Below are 17,987 nucleotides of genomic sequence, written 5' to 3'. Positions count from 1 at the left end.
ATTCCTTTTTCTCTAAAGTAAAGGTTGGAGAATAAAGCTTGGGGGGGAGAGAAGGCAAGTATGTGCATGTGTCTGAGGAAAAGATTAGTCCTGCCTCGATAAGATAGACTGGCTGATAAAGATAACCACTGTGTGTCCTCACAGTATTCATCCCAGCAAATACTCCTGTACAAGCCCTCGGTATCCCCTTCTCGGCCAAAATGGGGGGAGGCACGCACCTGATGACTTGGGTTGTCGCTCTCCTTCCAATGAGAGCCGCTCTGGTGTCCTGAGGAGGGACCTAACACCAGGATTTTGATTGATCATGTAAAATGGACAAAGCACACCATCTGTTGAAAGTAACATAAGAACTGGAGCAGGAGGAAGAGTCTTCTCATCATCTGTTAAAAAAGAAAACAAAGGTGATAAAAGGGCCAAGTAGATTGAAGGGCCTGGGCCCAGAAGCGGAAGACTGCCGGAAGCAAAAGACGCTTCACAGGACTCATCTCTACAGTAGCTCGAGTTGGTTTGTTCTGATTTGGATCTGAACAACCTTTTATGAAACAGCTCCTTAAAGAAGAGCTACTGCCATGATCAGATGGCACCGTCCCACCAGCCCTACAGGGAAGCCCTAGCAGTCCTGCAGTAGCTCTGACTCCCAAACCTCTGATTTTTACGTGTGTCCCGGTGTTTGGGAGGTAGGTTTAGCATTCCCCTGACCAAGACAGGAGTCTCCAGGAAGCGACTCCTTTAGTTAAAAAAAAAAAAATGACAGATGAGCCTCTTTGGAAAACACATGGTAGGGCACAGAGAAGTGAGTCCCACTACTTTATATTCATTCACAGTTGAATCATAAGCATGTATTTTGTCAATTAAGTCTTTACGAGAATCAGAGTAAATGAGCTAATCAGACCAAACAGCCTGACCAGGGAAAGGACAAGGAACTTAGTGGTGTCTGACGGGTACACCTTTCTAAAATGAAGCACAAAGCACAAAGAATATGGCCTTTTGTAAACAAATATTTTTTCCCAGTTTTACTGGGATAAAACACAAACATCGCACGTGTTTACGGTATACATGATGGTCTGATGGATGTATACGCTGTGAAATGATCACCACAACCAGGCTAATTAACACATCCACCACCTCACGTACTTTACCATTTTGTGTGTGTGGTGAAAACTTTTTTTTTTTAAAATTTTTATTGGAGTATAGTTGATTTACAATGTTGTGTTAGTTTCTGCTACACTGAATCAGTTATACACACACATATATCCACTCTCTTTTAAGATTCTTTTTCCATATAGGTCATTACAGAGTATTAAGTAGAGTTCCCTGGGCTATAGGGTAGGTCCTTATTAGTTGCCTATTTTATATATAGGAGTGTGTCTATGTTAAGATCTACGCCCTTAGTAAATTTCAAGTATAGATCCCCAGACCTTATTCCTAATATAATTGAACGTTTCTACCCTCTGACCGACACCGCCCCATTTCCTCCACCCCCTAGCCCCTGGCCACCACCATTCTTGCTCTCCGCTTCTCTGAGTGTAACTTTCTTAGGCGCCGCATATAGCTGAGATCGTGCAGTATTTGTCTTTCTGTGTCTGACTTATTTCACTCAGGGTCCATCCATGTTGCAAATGGCAGGATTTCCTTTTCATGGCTGAACAGTCCATTGTATATATAACACATTCCCTCTACCCATTCATCCACTGATGGACACTTCGGCTGCTTCCATATCTTGTCTGCGGTAATAACATTGTAATGAATATAGAAGTGCAGCTATTTCTTCAAAATCCTGATTTCACTTCCTTTGGAAAGGGAAGTGGAACTGCTGGCTCACATGGGAGTTCTATTTTTAATTTTTTTGTTTGTTTGCGATACGCGGGCCTCTCACTGTTGTGGCCTCTCCCGTTGCGGAGCACAGGCTCCGGACACGCAGGCTCAGCGGCCATGGCTCACGGGCCCAGCCGCTCCGCAGCATGTGGGATCCTCCCGGACCGGGACACGAACCCGCGTCCCCTGCATCAGCAGGCGGACTCTCAACCACTGCGCCACCAGGGAAGCCCTATTTTTAATTTTTTGAGGAGCCTCCATGCTCCATTCCATACTGGCTGCACCAGTTTACATTCCCACCAGCAGTGTATACAAGGATTCCCTTTTCTCTACATCTTTGCTAACACTTGGTATCACTTAGCTTTTTGCTAACAGCCGTCCTAACATGTGTGAGGTGATAACTCATTATGGTTTTGATTTGCATTTCCCTGGTACTTAGTGATGTTGAGCACCTTTTCATATACCTGTTGGCCATCTGTACATCTTTTTTGGAAAAACGTCTATTCAGGTCCCCTGCCCATTTTCTAATCAGATTGTTTACTTTGTTTTATTCTGCTATTGAGTTGTATGAGTCCCTTATATATTTTGGATGTTAACCCCTTATCAGATATATGGTTTGTAATTTTTTTTCCCATTCCACAGGCTGCCTTTTCGTTATGTTGTTGGTTATCCTGTTTCCTTTGCTCTCTCTCTTTTTTGTTATTCTCTTACTGTATTTTTTTATACAATTTTTAAAGGTCACACTCCATTTATAGTTATTACAAAACATTGGCTGTATTTTCCCCATGTTGTACAATACACCCTTGTAGCCTGTCTTGCACCCAACAGTCTGTACCTCCCACTCCCCCACCTCGATATCACCCAGCTCTCCCCTCTCCCCACTGGTAACCACTAGTTTGTTCTCTAGATCTGTGAGAAAAAAAGTCTTGTCTCACTTTCACATTTCAGGAGACTGCGGCCCTGCCGAGCCTCAGCAGGGGAGAAGACAGACTCAAAGCATGTGCTCAGGCCCCATCTGGAAGCCTGTGCCTGAGGCCTCCATTTTCTAACCAGGCCTTCGAACCAAGTATTGGTATGTAGCACCCAAGTGCCGTGGGGCGCTGTCCCCTTGGGAGGCACTGGGAACCTGGAAGGGGCACAGAGACAAAACTATGAAATCAGCACTGTGTATTTTAGCCGTATTCTAAAGCACACACAGACACGCCAACACTCAGACACTCAGACACACAGAGTATGTGACCTCGGTCAACGAATATCCATTCAAATTAGATGAGCGTTGTACAACACACCGTCTCACTCTTTAAGTAGAAACATGGTACAAGTTAAAAGTGCACAGCAGATAGATTCTGTCATGAAAACGTAGAGCTGGATTTGAATATTAACCATGATGGGAAGAAGACCACTTCTGCGCTAAGCTGTGTCAGACTATACTTACTGATGGTGATTTCCACTTGGTTGGTGTAATCTATGGCAACTCCCATGGGCAAGGAATCATCACTCTTGTCTGTCACAGGCAGTTCAGCTCGGCTAGAATCCTCCAGCAGCCAAGATTCCCAATTACTCTGGACAAAAGAACAAGGAGAAGAAGAAAATGCCATGTTGGTTAGAGCCTTCTCCAGCACTGCTCAACAGGAGAGAAGAAAAAAGACAGCTCACATGGTTTAGAGTTGTATGTTGACTGAGACTCTGAAATCTGGAAAAACAGTCTAAAAGCTGTGAGTCCTCCAGCAAGCGAGGGGTTACTTTTCCAAGTCAACCTCTCTGTCTGTTCCTGGCATACGAACCTCCTGCCTTGTGAATAAATAACCACTACTGTGAACACTCTCTGAAGTACTGTCCACCACAACCAGGTAGACTCCTGAACACAGAGGGTGAATCTAACAGCTGCACGAAGCCAGTCAGTAGCTGCTCCTAGAAATCTGGGACGGGAACCAGGATCTCCAGGGGATCTCCAGTGAGGTCTTGAGCAGAGCAGCTTATAAAGCTGGCCAAATGCCCTGTGCTCACTCGACCACAGAGACAGAAGGTAACCTTAGTTCTTGTCTTCCTAGTTCCTGGTGTCAGTTCCTCACACTGGCCAATCATCCTGCCACTGGATTCCTTGAGAAACCACCACATCTTTCCAATAAACTCCCCTTTCGTTCAAGTTTGCTCGAGTGGGATCTGTTCCTTGCAACAAATGATTCCTGGTTTTTAAAAATCTAACCTTTCAACGTTGACCAAAACTGGGCAGCATGAATCAAAGGGGAATAATGCTCAATGAGAAACAGAAAAACAAAAAACTGCTCAGGAAAGGGAACATAATTATGCTCCATGACTTAGCTATGGAGTCAATAGTCACATTCATAATAACGTAAACAAAATGGATTCCAACTTGGAAAAACAATCTATAGACAAAATAAAGAAGGCTTGCTAATCACTACAGAACAGAATACAAACAGTATCAGCTTTGATTTTGCGAAAGACGAGACACAGATGACAACAGCTTACAGGTGGGAGTGGGGAAGGTGTGCTAAAGGCAAGGGTGGGGCGCTGACATGTTCCTCTCACAGCTCGGAAGATCAAGAGAGATGCTGTATGGGAATACCATAAGAAATGAAGGTAAAAATGATTACTTAAAGTTCAAAGATAACAAATAGAAGAAACTAAAACAGTGCTATAACCCTACTGAAAGGAAGGAGGGAGGGTTTGAAGGCCACATGTGAGCTAAATCCTCATTTGCCCTAACAGCCCAATAGTTTAACATTAATAATCAACAACTAGTGATAAAGCAAATTATTATTTAGGGATAAGGAGGTAACCATTAAAAGAAAAAGTTTACAAGTTAAAAGCGGTCCCCTTTCGTGGTTGAGAGTCCGCCTGCCGATGCAGGGGACACGGGTTTGTGCCCTGGTCCGGGAGGATCCCACATGCCGCGGAGTGGCTGGGCCCATGAGCCATGGCCGCTGAGCCTGCCATCCGGAGCCTGTGCTCCACAAAGGCAGAGGCCACAGCAGTGAGAGGCCCGCGTACCGCAAAAAAAGTGGTCCCCTTTCGAGAACAGGACAGATCAGGACAGGATGGGCAGTGGTGATTTTTCACTTATAAGCCTTTCTCCACTATTTGATTCTTCAACCATGAACATAATTATTTTGATAAAAAGCAAAAATAAAAGTGTTTTTCAATGTGTGAATACATAAAGTATTTGTGCTACTAAGAAATTGTGACTGAAGTTAATCCAAGAGCAGCAAATCAGACTGCTGAACTCTCGCCTGTGACCCTGAGGACTACGCACTTATGGTTAGCCATCTTGCTGCCCAGAGAAGGATGGATAAATGTTGAATGACTGAAGAGGCATATGTACCTGTGCATGGGGTGCACAAAACATTTTTAAACTCAAGGTAGACTTTTAAAAAGAAAAGTTTCTGGCTGAGGAGTTGTGAGAAATGGTCAGAATGCAGATGCATTTTGCAAGTAGACCAAACATTACCTTTTGATAGATGTGAGATGTGAGAGAAAGAGAGTCAGAGGTGACACCATAATTTTTGCTTGAGCAATTGATGGAATGGAGATTAACCTACAAAGAAGGGAAAAACTTGAGGGAGGAGCAGGTATTGGGAGAAAAACAAGAGTTTAGTTACAGACAGTATTAGTTTAAGATACCTCTTAAAAATACAAGAGGAGTTGCCACTTAGACATTTACATATGAGATAGAAAAATACCCCTGGAATAAACTCCACTTGCTTATTGCATATAATTCTTTTGCTTAATGCGTTATTTAATGTAGTGGTATTTAATTTGCAATGTCAAATTCTGATACACATACTACTTCATCTGTATTTTATTGGTCCATGTATTATTTTGTTTCTTTTTGCCTAGTTCACTATTTAGGGTATACCAACACCCTGTAACAAATATAGATCCAAGTATGCACTAGCCAACATTACAGAAGATTTTTGGAGTTTGACTGGGTATTCAAGTTGGCAGAGTGGCTGTCCTACCAGCTTTATTCAGGGATCCAAGCTCCTCATTTGTGGCTACACAAGCCATTACTTTAGTCCTTAACCAACTTTGTATCCAGGTGACAAAGAGAAGAACAAATGGAGAAGGCCCATAGTTCCTGGGGGCCGGGCCTAGAATTAGCACAGAAACTGCTGCTCCCATTGGAATAGGTAGAACTCAGTCACGTGGCCACACCTAACACCAAGACAGTAGCAGAAAAATAGCTCATCATTTTAATGTTCAGAAGCGAAACAAATTTTAGGTCATTCTCCTGGTTTTCTTAGCAGTAAGAAAAAATATTTAAAATTAGCAGAATTCTGTACTCACTTTGATTAGGTGAATAGGTAACTGACCCATATTCAAAATTCTCTGCATCCTTTTCTTATAATCCTTTACAAAATGCAGCAGAGGCACTAAAATTTGGCTCACATTTTAAATAAAACATTTTATTGATTTGGTCTTCTGTAGCTTATTGAGTTTTCATTCTCTCTTATTCTTTAAGAACAGCTCCGTATGTTTTTAGTTTGTCTCTGCCATTATTTCTAAGTAGTCTGCAACTGTAGCTCTGAGCTTCTCTTTGACCTGAGTTATTTCAGTTAGTGACTTCATATACATGTATATATATTTGCCGGTATTTTGTAATTTTGTTTTGATTGTTTAAAATTGTGTCATTATCCAGCTTTATTACAATGTCAGAAACAGTGCAATGTCATTTCTACATCTGACTTGATATGATCAATTTTTCAAAATGTTTTGTGGGGCTTCCCTGGTGGCACAGTGGTTGAGAATCTGCCTGCTAATGCAGGGGACATGGGTTCGAGCCCTGGTCTGGGAAGATCCCACATGCCGCGAAGCAACTGGGCCCGTGAGCCACAACTACTGAGCCTGTGCGTCTGGAGCCTGTGCTCCACAGCAAGAGAGGCCGCGATAGTGAGAGGCCTGCGCACCGCAATGAAGAGTGGCTCCCGCTCGCCGCAACTAGAGAAAGCCCTCACACAGAAACAAACACCCAACACAGCAAAAATAAATAAATTAATTAATTAAAAAAAAAATGTTTTGTGGCTTCTGGAAAAAAAAAAGTTTATTCTTGATGTGTACCCAAATTTAATACAACCATTACCTGGCCTTTACTAATTATACAATTAAAAAAATAAAGAAAGAAAGAAAAGCTTCCCTTTCATTGTGTCTCCTGTGTAGTCACTGTGCATAATCTACCAGAGCTCAGGAGAGCTTACCATGACAACTTCAGCCCACCCTGGCCTGCAAAGAGCACAAAGGGGAAGAAGGGAGATGGTGCTTAACTGCACAGGTGCTTTTAGCTTTCTGGCCGTTTTCCAAAGTCAAACAGAAAGTATTTCTGATGAGTCACAATTTGGTTTGATTTGCATGTCTCTCTTCCATAGTCAAGGATGGGTTATAGTTAACCAAATAGAAGAGGCAGGTTCAAGTAATAGGAAGAAAATAAAGACGGTTGAACAGAACAAGGCAGAAAAAACCTCCTACACATCCAGGTACACTCCTATTGGAGGCTGATTACTAGTATGTTTCCACACACAGTGGATACATCCTAACCTAACAGAAGGGCTTTTGATGACACTGAAGGAACGGCTAAATCTGACACCCATGTTTGTCCAATGCAATATCCAAGCCATTTGATCCAGGGCTCTTGGTCATTTAAGCTGTGCTCTCATCAGAAACTCATGTGACTTCATCTAAATCTTAACTTCAGTTAAACCCCTCCAAAATCTTTCTCAGAAAGGTATCACATAAAAGTGACAAAAGAGAGACACTTACCTGGCTGCTTTGTCGAGCGAGGATACTAACTTCTGTTGAAGCTGCAGATGCTGCCAGCACTAAATCCCTTCAAAGAATAAAACCGGAAGACCATTAAATTCAAACAGCAACAGTTGTACCTTGACTTGAGTCACTGGTAGCATCTACAAGGCTTTCATTGGGACGTGAAGGAAAAAAGCAAGGTTTTCTACCTGGCTGAAGAAAGGTAAGAAGATTTTGGATGTAAAGCTTTATTTTTTAGTTCATAGGCTAGAGCCCTGGAGACTCAGCCAACTGCCTCCCTACTTAAGACAAAGGAGAAACACAACAGAATCAAGTCAGAGTTCCCAATAAATATAATACCCCCCTGTAGAGAGAATAATCTAATTAGAGGAACAGAAGCTTTGCTTCAAGTCATCTATCTTTCAAAGGGACACTTCTGCTCAGAGGGAAACTTCAGTATGTTCCTTAAATATCAGTATTTTCTTAAGTCATCATCGGAGTTAATGAGAAAATGGGATTTCTAAGTTTAGTATGTATTTGAGCTAAATAATTCAAGACTGGGAAAACAGAAGTAGTAGTCAGAAAGGCATTATCTAGCATGAGCTGAAAACGTTCGGGGTATCTCCAGCCTCTATTTTCCTTCCTTACAGAAAGGAAACAAAACAGAACAAGCAGGACCACGTGACTCAGGGGTGACCTGACAGTGAGGGCAGGTTGTACCCTCCCTGGGTACCCGGCTCACCATTCTTCAATGTAGCTGAGGTAGTAATGATGCTGCCTCTCTGTACAGCTGCCGTAGCAGGGCTCCATAAAGTTCACAAACACTTCTGGGTGCTTTTCTTCTTTTTTCTACAATGAACAGAACGAGAAAAAAAAAATCTCATGGGCGATTTTTCTTGAATCCTACACAGTTAAGAATCTCTAAAGATAAAATCATTTAAGTTTTATGAGAAAATTCATTCAAAATATATAGACACTATATAAAGGCAGCACTGAGCAGTACAAAGAACAGAAGCATTGGCCACTGACCAAACTGAATTCAAAGTTTTCTGTCACTTTAGCATGGACAGATTACTCAACCTCTCTGATAATGTTTTCTCTCATGTACGATGGACCTAAAAAACCTACATCAAAGGCCGCTGTGAGATATGAAAGGATACACATAAAGCACGTAACCCGGTCTAACCCGGAACATAAGGAGTGTTCAATAAACGCTAGTGTTAATATGATCCCTGGGAAAAGAAAATCTTAATGATATCTTGAAATAAGGCATCTTAATAAACTTATTTTTAAAATTCAATATTGTCAGGAACCCAAAAGAGTTAATAAAAACAAGGCACTTTTTCTTATCAGATTGGCAAAGATTAAAAATGGTACCATTACATATTGACACACATATTGGGACACTGGTAGTTCCAACCGTGGTAGGAGTACAAACTGATACAACTTTTCTAAAAGATACTTCGGCAGTGTTTTCAAAAGCCTATATCAAAAGAGCATACACTGCTTGACCTAGCAAATTCATTTCTAGGTATTTATCCTAAAAAATAAACATAATCCCATTAAGTGTACATAAAAGAGTGTTAGTATTCTTTAAAACAGGGAAAAACTGAAAGCAACCTGAGTATCCAACAGTAGAGGAAGCGCTAAATAAATTGATTATCTGCCCAAAAGCAAAATTCAGATTTACTGAGGTAGAAAGGTAGTTGCAGTTTACTAAGTAAAACAAGGTTGCAAAACAGAATGGCTAGTGCCACTTCCACTTTTGTTATACTTAGACTTTTATGTATGTATTTAATGTTTTTCTAGACTTTGAAAGTTAACATGATTTGGAAATATAAGCCCTGCCTCATTTGCTGTTTTTAATGCCACTGCAATTTAGGAAGTGTAGATCTTATCATTCAGGTCCTTCTTTGTCCTTCAAAATGACTCACTCCCTCACTCAAATGGCTCTTCCTCAGAGGCCTTCCTTGACCACCCAAGCTAAATCACACCCCAGTCATCAACCAACCACCCCTTACCCTGCTTTATTTCCTCCATCACCCCTATCACTCCTTGATCCGACCCTTGTCTGTGGACTAGCACCTTCATCCGAATGCAAGATCCACAAAAGCAAGGACTTTGCCTTGGTCGCAGCTGTATTCTCAGCTTTAAAGCACACTGTGTAGGCATTTGATAAATATCTGATGAATAAATAAGTGAACGAATTTTGAAAATCAAGGTGCTTTCTTGCTTCTCTAAAATGTCTTTATCATGTTAACATCTACCACAACTCATAGTTTGCAACTTAAGCAAAGTAAGTTTTAGGACTTTTTCCACCTTGTGACTCAACAGTAGAACACGCTCTAAGTGAACACCACCATTTTGGTCCCCAGGCTCCCAGTGCAGCATTAAAATCTTACACCTCAAGTTGCACGACCACTGCCAGCAAGAAAAGGAAACTGAAGCCTAACTGCAAACTTTATTAGAAGACTTCTAAAATTCTCCAATAACAGAGACATCCTTTGCATAGACATACCGGGAGCAGAGCCATCACCACATCTGGAGCAGTTTCCAAGGTCCCGTCTGCAGCAGCATATACTATTGTGAATTCATATGTACCAATCCACAGCACATCCAGAACTGAAAGACACACATCCTAATAAACCATCTTGTGCTTGGAATAACCCCTGTACATTATACTACCATCTCATGGATAAAAAAGAAAAATCCAACTCCTATAGCTTTTAAAAAGGTCCAGATTTCACTAACTAAATACAATTCACAAAGACTCAAGAAGCCCAAATTCATCCCAAAGTGGTATTTTTTTTTTCTGGTGGATTATAATCAAGGCAAATAATGAAGAATTCTAATTAAAAAATCAGGATCCATTTAATGTCATTTACCAAGAGACACAGGTGTCTACCAGAGGATTATTGTTACAGCAACTTAATTAGCTAACTGAAATAATGGGAGTTTTCATACAGGAGGCACCAACACTTCCCTGATCAGGTATGCAGGTACATCACATGATCTGAAATTTCTGCAATAAGGACAGCACCTCATTAGAGGTCAGCCCAGTAAGAAAAGCAGATGTGTTACCTCTGACAGGATGATCTGCCTCATAAAATGGAGGACAAGGAATGACTTTTTTTTCCTGCAAAGTCTGAAAGAGATTTGAAAAAAAACAGAGTCGAATGAAACAATCCCCAAACCAATGAAACTGTCAAATCCAATAAGTTCCCCTAGAAACCACTTAAGTCTCATCTCCCCAGCCAGGAGAGAATGAATACAGAGACAAGTGGATGCCTACTTCTAGAATCCTACCCTATGGAAACACTCACAGCAACGTGATCAACGTAGGTGATGAGGATGCTCAATGCAATACCACTCAGAGTAGCAAAACCACTCACGCTGATACAAATAACCATCAATAATGGAACAGAGATACTCACATAGTGGAGTCCTATGCAGCCATTCAAAAGAATGAAGTAGCTCTATATGTAATGAGCTGGAAGAAAAAGACTCCAATACACTTTTTTTTTTTTGGCCGCAGTGCGCAGCATGAGGAATCTTAGTTCCCCGATCAGGGATCGAACCTATGCCCCCTGCAGTGGAAGAGCGGAGTCCTGACCACTGGACCACCAGGGAAGTCCCTCCAATACACTATTAAGTTTAAAAAAAAAAAAAAGCAAACAATAAAATTAAACCAACTGTATTAATTTTTTTTTTTTGTGGTACGCGGGCCTCTCACTGTTGTGGCCTCTCCCGTTGTGTAGCACAGGCTCCGGACGTGCAGGCTCAGCGGCCATGGCTCATGGGCCCAGCCGCTCCGCGGCATGTGGGATCTTCCCGGACCGGGGCACGAACCCGCGTCCCCTGCATCGGCAGGCGGACTCTCAACCACTGCGCCACCAGGGAAGCCCTGTATGAACTTTTTACAGGCTAATGTCCTAAAAGAATATGTACCAAATGTCACATAACAACTTTTTGTGATGACAAAGAAGAAACAAAACCTTAACCTCAAACCTATTCCACCACATTCACCACTTTGCAACCCCTCAGAGAACAGGAGGAATACACAACAGCACAGGCCTCGGCATTGCCTGTGAACCCCTCCTTCCCATTCGGGTGTGACCAGATATATATGGATTCTTTGTCGATTTACATTGAAGAATATTCATGAATATCACCTCTGGAAGAGGTGACGCAGCTCACCACAGGGAGAGCTGACCGAGTGCACATGCAACACTCTTTCCTGCATTCACTTGTGTACTGACAGATTTGTTGCAATGAGTGTAAGTTACATTTTAATAGGAAAAAACAGCAAACATACTCCGAAACCACCCCCAAAACAGTGGGTAACTTAAGTAAAAAAGTTCTGAAGTCCAAGGCAAGACTTACAGGAAGATACTGGACCACAGTTCCATTCTGTTTCCCCACTGCCAGCTGCTTTCCTTTGGGGCTCCAGCAGACTGGGTAAAGAAGAGAATGCTACCAATTAAAAACTGAATAAAATGGAGCAAACCAATGAGATCTGTACCGAAACAGCTACATAATAACCACTTCTTGTTCCTCTGTCAGTCCATGGAAGACTGTGAGATCATCCTTACTTGGCACAGTGAAAAAAGAAAGATCATTTCGATGATACAAGCCGATTGTGATTTATCACTGGGCCACTGAATCAGCTGTTAAAAATGCTTTTTCAATGGAGTACTGCCCAGAAAGCTGTAAAGTACAGAAAACTCTGTAGTCTTTAGATAAAACAAGGAGAATACAGAAGGTTCTCAAATATCAAGATGTCATTCTCTTGCTCCTGTTTGATATTTTCTAATGCTTTTCCTCAAAGGTACAAATGACTGTTTCAGAGTACAACCCTTTTAGATCAAAACAATTATTCTTAACAACACAGTTCTAAACCAGCTATACTAAAATATTTCTTTCTCCAGAAAACCCAAGCACATTCAAGTTAAATCATGTATGCTATTTGGCTTCAAGGACATTAACTACGGAAATAAAAAACACTCTCTCCTTCTACCAAAGAACAACAAATATGACAAAAAACCCCATTTGCTTTTTTTCCAGAGATTAAATTTTAACTAGATCACCATTACCATATGTTACAGAGGAGAAGACTTTATTACTCACCAGATGTTACTCCTACTGTGGAAGGAAGAGTCGCACACACTTTCACTGTCTCTGTGATCTGTAGGACAGCAATGCTGCCATCAGCCAGGCAAACTGCCACCATGGAGGAAACAGTAGGGTTCCACTTCATATCGATCACCATGCCTCCTGCATCTTTCAGGAGCTTATGATACGCAAACGGGCGTTTCTGCTGTTTGGCCTTTTAAAACACATGCCCAGAAGCAAAAATAAATCAGTAAATTAATAAGTACAGAGACATTTAATAGTCAAAGAAAATTGCTGAATCTGCAAGTTTTCTCGAATTACGGTTCCCCTTTCTCCATGACCATGAAAAACAATGCAGCTCTGCACAACAGTCTATTTGTTACAGACAATTTTAACACAGCTTTGAAAACGGCAATCAATCGTTATAGCACACTCAGAGGGACTCGCAACAAAGGAGTGCACAAATGCAAAATAATCCATAAAGAGCAGACACTAAATAAAAATCTGGGCTCTGCTTCTTAATAGTGTTGGGCCCTTGAATTTTAGAGAGCTCTCATCTTAAAATATTATACCTATTTTAACTGGTAGGCAGAAACCACCAAAGGCTTCAAAATTCCAAAAGAGCTTCACTGAAGATTTGTTGTGGAAGGTTAATGAAAGATTATTGATATAAAAGGTACCCCAAACAAACAGACACACAAGAACCCCAAATACTTAAAACTCTTTGGGCCTGTTTCTCTACCTATGAAATGAAGATGACAGTACCTACTGCATAAGGCCATGAAGGGTAGGCATGAATGAGAACAAGGCATGTCAGGCACTAGTACAGGGCCTGGCACAAAGTCAGTATAAACACTCAATAGTATTGACTATTATCATTACTAAACGGCCTGGAATGGAAGAACACTATATTAGGAGGCCAGAGATCCAGGATGTAGGAACTTCTGACATTAACTACTAACTCTATGGCCTTGGGCAAGTCACCTAAGGGTCCCTGGGCTCTGGCTGTCTCATATATAAATGAGAAATGGTAACATCTTGGGGCAGGTGGTATTATGAAATAATTTCTTGAAGTCACCTCTATCTCCAAAGATCTATGATTCTGTAATTAAGGGCCTTTTAAAAATCCATATTTTAATCTAGAAAAAGAATTCAAAGGCCAACCAAGAACTTCTAGGTTATGATTCAATACCAGGAAATCTTCTTAGGTCCCTACAGTTTGCCAGCAGCTTACCTCATTTGAGAAAGTGCGAACATCAAAAAAAGCAATAATGGAACCATATTCACTGGACATCATGCACACGGAAAGTGTGAGGTTATCACAGCTCAGGGCCAGGTGATGTATCGGGAATTTCATAGGAACTAGCAAGCTTTGAACTTTATCAACTATGAAAACATAAAAAAACACAAAGCAGAAAATGGAATGTTCTAAGCATAAGCCACAAACTCTCTATTCAGGTCTATGTGAAACGATTTTTACATCTACATAAAAATATGCACACACCCTGATAACAAGTTGTACAGATAAATCGTAGCTTTCTTACAGATGTATAATGTCGCATTAAGTATCATAGGGACTCTTCCTCATCTGACCTGAGAAAACTAACTATGGCTGTAGCCCTTGTTGGAAACAGTGCCCTGTACCGTATTTTTGCCACAATGCTCCAAAGAGCACACATTCCCATTTGTTTGGATGGCACTGTTGTGACAACTAAAAAGCCACGCCATGAAACTCTCCTCCCAGGGAGCTGGAACCCAAGTTCAACTGAGCATGGCACAATGGTAAGCTGTTCTTCCCTTTGAGCTCAGAGGGACAGCTCATCAAAAGAGAAATACAATGGACCAAAGAGAACACCCAGGAGGGCTTCCAGAAGCCTACCTAGAACTTCCTCTTCTTTGAGGTCAATCTCAGGACTAACAGCAGTTTTACTACTAGAATGATTTCTTGTAAATCAAGTGACATTAGCACTTCACTCCTCTATCATGCAACACAAACCAAGGAACTTACCTATCTTATTGGGATCATCTCCAGGTTTATTCTGAATAAGAAGATTTTTAGTAGGAAAAATCTGCAACCCACTGGCTCCACCAGCGAAGACCAGGCCATACTTGTTGGACACGGCAAGCAGATTCGAGCGTTCCTTGGGCAACTCCTCGGGGGAGTCAAAGATTCTCACCTTCTTCAGGGCTCTAAACTGAAAATCCTGTGGTGCGGGGTCAAAGCAAGATCAATTCAGGGAAGACAGGAAATTAAATCACACCTGTCATTATATTTCAGTACACCCAATTCCAGTACAACAAAATATACATTACCCTGAGGGTAAGGGCTGTGTGGCTCAGTCATTTTTAAGCTTCCTGTGATATTGTGGCACCCGGTATAGTGCTTATTAGTATTTACTGAATAAATTAAATTAAAAAAATTCTTTCATGAAGCCTTCCTTGACTAACCCAGATAACACTGATCTTTTCCTTTTCTGAATTCCTAGCTAATTTATTGTCTGAACCACCACACAAGCTGCACTTTTTTATTTACAATCTTGTCCTATTTCGTGGTATGTCTTACGATACAGAGTAGTGCTTAATAAATTGTTGTTAAATATTGAAAGCATCACTCAACTACCCTGTAAGCTCAAACTACCAGTGCAGTACTCAACAAAGATACATGGAAATAATGGCCACTGAACGGTAACCAAATCCCAAACTGGCTTACCTGCATCAGACACTAAACAAAACTCCCACCACAGAAGAGGTCAATCTCTTGGTGTTCAAGACCTATAAACATACCTAGATGCTATGAGGACATCTAAAATCAAGTCCAAACCCCTTAACACAGGCTATAAGGCCAACATGGCTTGACTCGTCCACTTCCAGAGCCTCACCTCACAATACTCTGCTTCCCTCCCACAACTGCGCCATCACCTCTGCCACATCCAGTGCCACCCCCACCCCCCACCTATTTCCAGTTTTCATTTCCTCCCATCATGGTCCTTAGCCCCTCAGGGCCTGGGAGCCTTCCCCAACCTCCTGTCAACGTCTGATTCATCCAGTCTTCCATGAATTTATTGATCTGCTTTCAAAGTATTTTCAGTGCGTACCACTTCTTGGTAAAAAGAGTTCCATACGTTTACCAAGCATTATGTTGTTGTATTATATATATACACATTTTTTTTCTTCAATTCTAAACCTATCCTTTTTTTTTTTTTTTTTTTTTTTTTGCGGTACGTGGGCCTCTCACTGTTGCGGCCTCTCCCGTTGCGGAGCACAGGCTCCGGACGCGCAGGCTCAGCGGCCATGGCTCACGGGCCCAGCCGCTCCGCGGCATGTGCGATCCTCCCGGACCGGGGCACGAACCCGTGTCCCCTGCATCGGCAGGCGGACTCCCAACCACTGCGCCACCAGGGAAGCCCTCTAAACCTATCTTTAAGTCAAGGTTTTGGTGAAAAGAATATGAATCTCCTTTTGCTTACACTCTAAAAATTGTAAAAGCCAAAGACAGCCTTTCTCAGCCTTCATTTGTGTCCATTTACAGTGTTTCATCCAGGATCCCTAACATACCCCACATACTAATTTCCTTGGATTCAATGTTTAATACAGATTTGCTAAAAGATTAACTGAAATACTCTTTTAATTCCCACTGAGTATGGTGATCAGAAATCCACACGGCTTTCCAGGTCAGACCACAAAATTTTCAACCTTTTTTGTTAATTCTCATCCTGATAATCCCAAATATCCTACTTGGGTCTTGTAATCAGAAACGCAAAGGGAGGCCATCATTTTCTAAGTCTGTGGTTCTAAAACCTTTTCATCCTTCTGCTCCAGCATATGAAATATGGCACACTCTCACTGGGCTGCTCACCCTTGGCGGTGATTCTCAAGAAGAACGAGGGCATCACTATTCTAAACATGGTGTGGATTACTACTCCCTAATGCATTTCAGTGATTTGTTGTTCAAATGCCTAAAATATTCCTACAACTTATTTCCTTTCCGGTGTTTACAACCATCATTTGGATCACCTGGCCCTCTCAAGTTTCCTGACTTCAGGCTGATTTCCTGTCCCGAAACAGCCCTCCGCTTCTAGTTAACTAAAGCTCTTGTAGGATAAGTGATGAACCCTGGCTCTGCATTAGGCAAGCGTAGACCGCCTTACTAGTACAGTGAGAGAGGAGGGTCTTAAAAACAGTAACAACAATCTGGTTTTCAGCCCGCTTGTCAAATGCGGCTTTGGGTAAGTTACTTTCCGAGCCTCAATTTGCTCCTCTACATTAACAAGTATTCCGTGGGGTTGCTGTGATAATTATCAGTGCCTTGCACAGTAAACGCTCAGTAAACAGTAGTTAGTACCAGTACTCCAATCACCACATTAAAGGGGCTAGGATAACTCAAGAGGCTCGCACAAGACCAACAGGGGACGCGGAAACCGCATTCGGTGGGGCTTTCACGCCGACTGCACTGAAGAGCGCTCCAGGACGCGGTAAAGAGAATTCTGAAAGCGGCAAATTGTTCAAGCAGGAGGCGCGGGGGCGGGGGGGGGCGGGGCGGGTCAGCGGACGTCCGAGCTTCCCGGGTCAGCGGGGCTCCAAGGCAACACCAGAACTAAGGAAGGGAGGGAGGCCCCGGCCAGTGTCTGACCTTCATCTCCCGCTCGGGGATCACGGCATCCATTTCGTCTCCCATCGCGCCGCCCTCAACAGGTCAAAGCAGCTACCGCAGCTGCCCGCGTCCTTGCAGACACAGCCCAGGCGGCCCCCAGGCCAACTTCCTTCCCTCAGCTCTAGCGGCGCGCGGGCATGACGCATTTTCCGGCGCGCTTTGATGACATCACACGTTTCGGGCCGAGGGAGGTGGAGGGACCGTCTAAAGTCGCGAGCTCTTCTGGCCGTCGCCTCCCATTGGCCGGCTCTGACAGAGTATGGGGCGTGGCCCGGGGTCTGTGCGCCTGCGCCCGGGAGCGTCCAGGTGCCGCCACCGCGTTTTCAGGTGGAGCGCGCTTGCTTCCTGTTGGTTTCTCATACTGGGAAGTGCAGGCGCGAGTCCTCCACGTTCGTTTCGTTGAAACTTCGTAGTAGTCTTTGGATGTAGGTGGTTATTAATAGTTCCGATTTCAGAGGAGTTGGGAACTTGACAAATATTTCCAAGGGGCTGTAGCTTCTGAGAAAGGCTTTACAGGAGTGTGGAAGAAAAAGGTTCTCAGAAAGTCGGGGGGCCGGGTTCTCGCCAAGGAGACCCTTACGTGTCTGAAGGCTGAAAGGGGATATTAAAGGGCCCCAGCGATCAGCTTTGTTTACTCGTTGGAGTCACAAGC

At 42.6% G+C, this 17,987-nt stretch overlaps 1 protein-coding gene across 10 annotated transcripts in view; it reads right to left on the bottom strand.

Moving 5' to 3' along the window:
* The window catches only part of NUP214 (nucleoporin 214), a 126,183-nt gene extending 108,486 nt beyond the window's left edge, over window positions 1-17,697 (bottom strand). For 2 of the 10 annotated variants that reach the window (XM_049711405.1, XM_049711406.1), the window contains exons 1-12: window positions 17,315-17,697; window positions 14,693-14,888; window positions 13,919-14,070; window positions 12,700-12,898; window positions 11,956-12,026; window positions 10,654-10,717; window positions 10,091-10,194; window positions 8,315-8,421; window positions 7,591-7,657; window positions 5,285-5,371; window positions 3,251-3,377; window positions 219-380 (exon numbers count right to left, since the gene is read on the bottom strand). In XM_049711405.1, the coding sequence (XP_049567362.1) occupies window positions 219-380; window positions 3,251-3,377; window positions 5,285-5,371; window positions 7,591-7,657; window positions 8,315-8,421; window positions 10,091-10,194; window positions 10,654-10,717; window positions 11,956-12,026; window positions 12,700-12,898; window positions 13,919-14,070; window positions 14,693-14,888; window positions 17,315-17,359 (1,381 nt within the window). In that variant the 5' untranslated portion in view covers window positions 17,360-17,697. The remainder of the gene's footprint in view (window positions 1-218; window positions 381-3,250; window positions 3,378-5,284; window positions 5,372-7,590; window positions 7,658-8,314; window positions 8,422-10,090; window positions 10,195-10,653; window positions 10,718-11,955; window positions 12,027-12,699; window positions 12,899-13,918; window positions 14,071-14,692; window positions 14,889-17,314) is intronic. The other 8 variants (XM_049711407.1, XM_049711408.1, XM_033426936.2 and 5 more) reach the window with 7 other exon arrangements.
* Between the last annotated feature and the right edge of the window lie 290 nt (window positions 17,698-17,987).

The sequence above is a fragment of the Orcinus orca genome, chromosome 6, assembly GCF_937001465.1.
Source record: "Orcinus orca chromosome 6, mOrcOrc1.1, whole genome shotgun sequence".
Classification (NCBI taxonomy): domain Eukaryota; kingdom Metazoa; phylum Chordata; class Mammalia; order Artiodactyla; family Delphinidae; genus Orcinus; species Orcinus orca.
The sequence above is the reverse complement of the archived record's forward strand: the minus strand, read 5'-3'. Positions and strand labels throughout refer to the sequence as shown.